This window comes from Cibotium barometz, chromosome 28, assembly GCF_041138505.1.
Source record: "Cibotium barometz isolate CiBa-2024 chromosome 28, ASM4113850v1, whole genome shotgun sequence".
Classification (NCBI taxonomy): domain Eukaryota; kingdom Viridiplantae; phylum Streptophyta; class Polypodiopsida; order Cyatheales; family Cibotiaceae; genus Cibotium; species Cibotium barometz.
This window is the reverse complement of record NC_141073.1, coordinates 1536587-1543395: the sequence shown is the minus strand read 5'-3', so window position 1 is coordinate 1543395 and position 6809 is coordinate 1536587. Positions and strand designations below refer to the sequence as shown.

Sequence of the window (6809 nt, the reverse complement as noted above, 5' to 3'; positions counted from 1 at the left end):
GGGTTTTGTGGCGAGGCTGGCGTCTAGGATTGGTGGGGGTTTAGCGGATGTGGAGGATATGTCTCTGAATGTTGTTTGCATTTCGACTGGAGGGATAAGAAAGGTGGTGAGGGGGGTGTGGGTGGTGGAGGTGGGGTGGGAAAATGGATGGAGGGAGAAGAAGATTGTGCATGAAAAAGGGGAAGGGTAGAAGTGCCGGAGGGGGGTTGTGATGGTGGGGGTTGGTGGCTAGGAGGTGCAGAGCATGTGGGTGTGGTGGTGGGGGAGGTGGGGGGAGAAGAGGTTCATGGGGGTGGAGGTGGCAGCTTCAACAACATCTACAGGGCTGTGGGCATGAAAGAAGACGACCGCAGAGCAGCAGATTCGTCGGTGGTGAATTTGAGTGGTAAGGCTTCGTGTGCATCATCAAACTGGTAGATGCTAGTTGTTGCCATTACTTCGATCTGCTCGAAGAACCTTTGGTACAGTATCAAAGCAGGCCTTCTAGGGTATAAGGGGGGAGATCGTCTATCCGAAGAGAAAGATAAGCGCAGTTGACGAACTGCCAGAGCCAACATCCCACAAGTAATTGAGCGCTCTTGTGGAGATCTGAGAGGGGTAAGAGTGGGGGCATAAGTCGTCAAGGGAGATGGACACAAGTCGATGAATTCTATTAGGTCAGAAGGGAATTCAAAACGTAAAAGTTGGCACCAGACAGTAAGGGTAGCCTGTAGAGGATGTTGGGGGAGCTCATAAAAATCATGAGGGTGCTGGAAGGACAGAAGGCCATGGAAGAAGAAATGGGGAATGAGGGTTATGCTTTTGATGGGGAGCTTCGTGAGGAGGTAGGTAAAGTTATGGTGGTGGGAGAGGGGCTCATCGAGATAAAGATTATGCTGTAAGAGGTTTAAGCGAACACTCCAGAAATGGAGGTTGATGAACTGATAGGGTGTCTGTGGGGTAGGGGGAGGGGGGGTAAAGAGTGGGAGCTCCGTGGTGGGCGGTGTTCATCAGGGCATCCACCTTGCGGTCTAAAGTACTGGTGGATGAGGGAAGGGGGTTGGGCTGCCCTAGCCTTAGCCTCTCCAAGGTGCTCTTCGAGTGTGCGGACTGTTGCCTCTTGGTGGCGCATGAAATCTTTTTGAGTGCAAGCAAGGAGGCCTTTGGCTGGTTTGGCCCGTCGACTGTAGGTGTCTTGGTGTAGGCCCTCGATAATACATAGCTTGTGATGTGCCTTCTGTGTTGCTTTGTGGGCTTGAGTCAGCTGCTGCGGAGCTCTGTGATTCGAGCAAGGGCGTGCCCTAACTGCTCCGTGGGCGGTGTCCATCAGGGCATCCACCTTGCGGTCTAAAGTACTGGATGAGGGAAGGGGGTTGGGCTGCCCTAGCCTTAGCCTCTCCAAGGTGCTCTTCGAGTGTGCGGACTGTTGCCTCTAAGATCTCCCGGTGGCGCATGAAATCTTTTTGAGTGCAAGCAAGGAGGCCTTTGGCTGTTTTGGCCCGTCGACTGTAGGTGTCTTGGGGTAGGCCCTCGATAATACATAGCTTGTGATGTGCCTTCTGTGTGATGTGCCTTCTGTGTTGCTTTGTGGGCTTGAGTCAGCTGCTGCGGAGCTCTGTGATTCGAGCAAGGGCGTGCCCTAACTGCTGCGTCAAACTTAGTTTGCACCTGCATATACTGGAAGTTGGTCTGGAATAGCTCCTCATACACAACCTTTGGCTAACAACATCTCTCGTTTGGGAAACCTAGGCCTCCTCCTCTTGTTGACAGTAAAGGCAGTCAGTCATCTGTGTGATGAGCTCTCTTGCCATGTGGGAGAATCAAAGGGCGAAGTTTGGTACATCTTCGTGGGCCACATGTACACTTTCTGCATAGGCTTGGTTGGAACCGAAACTTCCGGAGCGTGCCCAACGGAGAGTGTTAACTGTGTTCTGTGTTGGTCTAGGGGAGGAAGGGCATGCCTTTGCACATGATGGCATTTCCACCACGAAGCATTCTGGAGGGGGTGTCTGAAAGAGATGCCTATTGAAGAACTCATGTTAACTGTGTTCTGTGTTGGTCTAGGGGAGGAAGGGCATACCTTTGCACATGATGGCATTTCCACCACGAAGCGTTCTGGAGGGGGTGTCTGAAAGAGATGCCTATTGAAGAACTCATGTTTCTGTCACTCTTCCTCCTCGGCGGCCTTCTTGGTAGCTTCTTCAGCAAAGCTGCTAGCTCTTCTTGTGATGGTCATGGGTTGGGTGGCGGAGGAGCCTATTCCATGACTTCGGGCTCTAGTGATGTACCACAGTCACGCATGCTTCATTTTGTGGGATTACTTATTTGCATGCATTAAATTAGTGTTGTGTGTTGTGTTTTGTGCTTTGGCAATCCTTTTTGCCGCCTTGTTGCTTTGATTTGCGATTTCTTAGATTGTAATCATAATCAAGACTAGATATGCACCATCATTGTTACGAAGTGTGTAGAGTTTCCCATTGGGTTTGTGTTATTATATTATTGCCTCATTGCTCATTCAAACTTTCTTATAGTTGCTCTATGCTCCCATAACCCTTAGATATATACTATCGATATATAGAGCCATGTTAGGCACAATAGATGCCATCATCATGTAGTAATAATATGATTTTGTCATAAAATTTGTTGATTGATTAACCTAAAGGTAAAAACATCATGGGAAGCAAGTGGATTTATAAATTTATGTATCATGCTAATTGGACTTAACTTGGGACCTTATCTATAATATAGATATAGAACCATGTTATAGCCACAACAGATGCCATCATCTTGTAGAAGGAATATGAATTTGGCATTAAAAATTGTACTTGGGAGTTGGTAACCTATAAGTAAAAACATTGTAGGAAGCAAGTGGATTTACAAAGTTAAGTATCATGCTAATGGGACTTAGCTTGGGAGTTGGCTGACTAAGCTATAGGTTAAAACATTGTGGGAAGCAAGTGGATTTACAAAGTTGCTAATGGAGGTGGCAACCAGAGCAACAATAGAAAGGCTCGCTGAACAGATTGTAGCAACATCTTATAATTTTCAAGAGAATGTGAATGTAAAGTTGAGAACAGATAGAGCTCAGCTCCATATTGCAAAAGCCCATCTTGTGGTTCTAGAGTCTGTAGATGATATAGAAGTATACGAGCTTTGGGTGGAAGAGCTTGATGGATATAAACTTGCTTACTTTCAGCTAATGGAATTTGCCTTCCATCTCAAAACTTCTAAGTTAGTGGCATATATTGGTAGAGGGTTACATAGGTTCGGTGGTCTCGCTTGGTTGAAGTATCTCGTGTCTTTATTGGTAAGAGGTGTTAAAAGGAGCATGGACATGACATAGTTATAAAGGGGGGATAATCCTTGGTAGTCATGTGCGAGGTTGGGCAACCTTCTAGGCATGTTAAGGAGTAATTAGGTTATAATTTAAGGTATTGTTAATCTCAATATGTAATTACAGGCATATATAATCATTACAGTGCATATACTAAGCTTTTGAATGTGATCGAAAAGTAGGTACATGTTCTAGATGGTTTGGACATGGCTTGGGCACATCCAAGGATTTGGACAGGAACTGGTTAGGAATCAGACACATTTGGGTAGCCTATGAATAGTTCAATCATGTAGCCCATACTTCGCCGATCATCAATATTTGCAAGTTGGAGGTTGGCTCTGGGCTATATGGATGGCTAAGCAAGTACGTAATGTCCTTCAAATGTAGCTTCATGCCCGTAGCCTCACCATGTGGGATGTCCAGGTGTGACAGTGAAGCCATGATAGCGAGAGTGAAAGCTTAACGAAGGGGGTTCAAATAGGTAGCAAAGGAAGTACAAACGAAGATATTGTTAACCTCAATCTGGTAGTAGTTATACATCATGGTGTTGAGTTTATGCATGCATACACATCACGGTCTCATCGTGTACATGAATGACAAGTAGGTCTTTGAAAACCTACTGAAAATTTTGTGTTCTTTGAAAATCGATTGGTTTTCAAAAATACCGGTTGAAATCTAAAGTAGGAGGTTCTTTCATTGGTTCAAAAAAAGGTATTTTTTCAACGTTGTTCATGAATCTCATCATAAGTCTCCCACTGCTTAGCCAATGAGGTGATAGCTCAAGTGGTGAAGGTGTTTGCCAAGGACCAAGAGGTCTTGGGCTAAAAACCCCCTGGTGGCGGGCGGCTGGCCGTTACGGGCAGTAAAATTTGGTAACTATGGGAAGATCTTGGGCCAAAGGCCAGTTGAAAAACAAAAAAGTCTCCCAGTGCTTAGATTAGTGATAGGAAAAGTCCATTGTGTGAGATCATATTGATTCATAGGTTATTAAAGCTAAGGTATAGTTTTCTATTAACCCGAGGTCCGCTTAGTAGGGTTAATAAATATACATGACTAGCTCGTCACTACAGTCTCTAGACTAGTCGTCGCCAGGAGAAAGGTCGTGCACGTGGAAACTCTAAATCTAATTCAAGTAATTTGACGGCCTCTGGTAAACGCGGGCTGGGTCGTCGCTACGCTCTTGTCTCGTATTACCTACTACTACTCCCCTCCATAAGGAGGTCCTTAAAAAAAGAAAAAGAAAGAAAAGGGCGAATTGTGTTTATTATTAATCCTCCCTCTCTCTCTCTCTCTCTCTCTCTCTCTCTCTCTCTGTGTGTGTCTGGTGCAAGCCGCAACCCCAAGTTGGGGATTATTATTATTACCCACACCCTCTCCTCCTCCTCCTCCTCCTCCTTCTTCTCGTCCTCCACCTCCACGTACGTTTGTTGTTGTTGTTGTTGTTGGTGGTGGTGGTGGTCGAGGAGTACCTCATCATCATGTCTACGAAAGAGAAGAGACCCAAAGTGGGGCTGAAGTTGCCCATAATTCCAACAAGGGATGATGGATTCGGCAAGCAGCAGCAGCAGCAGGCCCTTCCGCTACCGTTACCTCTGCCTCTTCCTGCCCCTTTACCCCTTCCTCCTGCTCACTTGCAACCTGCATCAGCGGCAGCAGCATCATCAAGGCAAGCAGCACCAGCAAAAGGCAGCGTTTTGGCCGCCCCGCCCTGCAACACCACCGCTTGCAGGCTTCCCAGCGCGTCCCTGCAACGAGAGGAAGTGGATCCGGAGGACACCACGAAGCTACGCGTTTTGGGGCATGGCAGCAGCGGCAAGGTCTACAAGGTTCAGCACAAACAGACAGGCAAAATCTATGCTCTCAAAGTGATCCAGCAGAAGCACGAGCTGGCTGTGAGGAAGCAGATCCTGACGGAGATGGACATTCTGCGGAGGGCGAGCTCCCCTTACGTGGTCCGGTGCTATGGAAGCTCCGATAAAGGAGGCGAGATCTCGTTCGTGTTAGAGTACATGGATGGGGGCTCCCTTGCTAACGTCTTGGAAGCCCAAGGGGTAGTGCGAGAGCTTTACCTTGCGGAAGTGGCCCGCCAGGTCCTCAAGGGTTTGAATTACCTTCACCAGAACAAGATAGTCCACCGTGATATCAAGCCTTCTAACCTTCTCATTAACCGCAAGCAGCAGGTCAAAATCGCAGATTTTGGTGTGAGCACCATCCTAGCAAGCACTCTTGCTCCTTGCAACTCCTTTGTGGGTACATGCGCCTACATGAGTCCGGAGAGATTCGACCCGGACAGCCATGGTGGGAACTACAGTGGCTATGCTGCTGACATCTGGAGCCTGGGCCTCAGCCTCCTGGAATGTGCAACTGGACATTTCCCCTTCCTTGCCCCGGGACAGAAAGCTGACTGGCCAACCCTCATGGTTGCCATTTGCTATGGCGAACCTCCCTTGCCGCCTGTGGATGCCTCTCCTCAATTCAAAGACTTCATTATGAGATGCTTGCAGAAGGATCCAGCTCGGCGGCCACGTGCTTGTGCACTCTTGTCACATCCATTCCTGACCAGAGACGAGGAGGGTAGTCCATGTGATATCTCAACTTTGTTAGAGTCTTTGAGTTTATAGTTCAACCTCCTCCACAAAATGGGGTTGGTCAAGCACTCCCCATGCTTCTTGGAAAAACTGCAGCTTTTCTCCATATTGGACGAACCTTCAAAGAAGCTAATATCTGCTTTATCTTTTTTCTCTTTTGCTCGAGCTTTGAATTTCATGCATGGCTTTCACTTGCAGGTGCTGAATGTAGCAAGTTGTAAACCAAGGAGTTGGTATTGAAGTCAATACCATCTAAACAGTTGATCTCCTTTATATATGTGCTCATCTCCTTGTTTTTTGGTTTGAGTTACTGCATTACATCAAAGTGGTCTGTTTGTGGAGCGGATATCCATATTTATATGCAGAATGTAGAGCTAGCGATGCATATTTGCCTGATGTCTTTTTGTTTTGACCTGTTGATTCTTTTGTGTCTTGCTTCGTTAAGGGGTGAGATACGATTACCAGCTGTGGCATGAAATCCCGTATTATTACACGAGAAATGATTGGTAATTTGTAGGAGACAGCTTTGAACGCTGTACATATTATCTTTATGACGCAGCAGCTGGATGAGCTGTTTATGGATTGTCTTATATATCAATGATTTGGAATAACTTGAAGAGAATATCTACAGGTGTTAGTAGATGGGACAGGTTGAAGCTTTTGTTTACTGGCATTCATTTTTGTGCGTGCCTCTAGTCTTGTGAATACAACTGCTTTGATATGAAAACTTGTGTGGGCATGCACATGCAGGATTTTCATGTTCAAATGTCATCAATGACGTGAGGAACAGGTGGAACATTTAAGCAGAAATTGAATTGCTTCTTTTTCTGAATCCTTGGGAATGAAAAGGATGATAGCGTTTGCTGCTTTAGAAGATGAAAGCTCAGATGCCCCCAAAAATTATTTTT

At 46.4% G+C, this 6809-nt stretch overlaps 1 protein-coding gene across 1 annotated transcript; it reads left to right on the top strand.

Moving 5' to 3' along the window:
- Positions 1–4581: 4581 nt before the first annotated feature.
- On the top strand, positions 4582–6196 carry LOC147622387 (mitogen-activated protein kinase kinase 9-like). Its single transcript, XM_086821926.1, has one exon. It carries the CDS (start codon positions 4792–4794, stop codon positions 5932–5934), a length of 1143 nt encoding a protein of 380 aa, XP_086678052.1. The 5' UTR covers positions 4582–4791; the 3' UTR covers positions 5935–6196.
- Positions 6197–6809: the final 613 nt, after the last annotated feature.

Excerpts from the sequence above, each read along its gene's own strand:
- LOC147622387 (XM_086821926.1), top strand. The coding sequence starts at position 4,792 with ATGTCTACGAAAGAGAAGAGACCCAAAGTGGGGCTGAAGTTGCCCATA.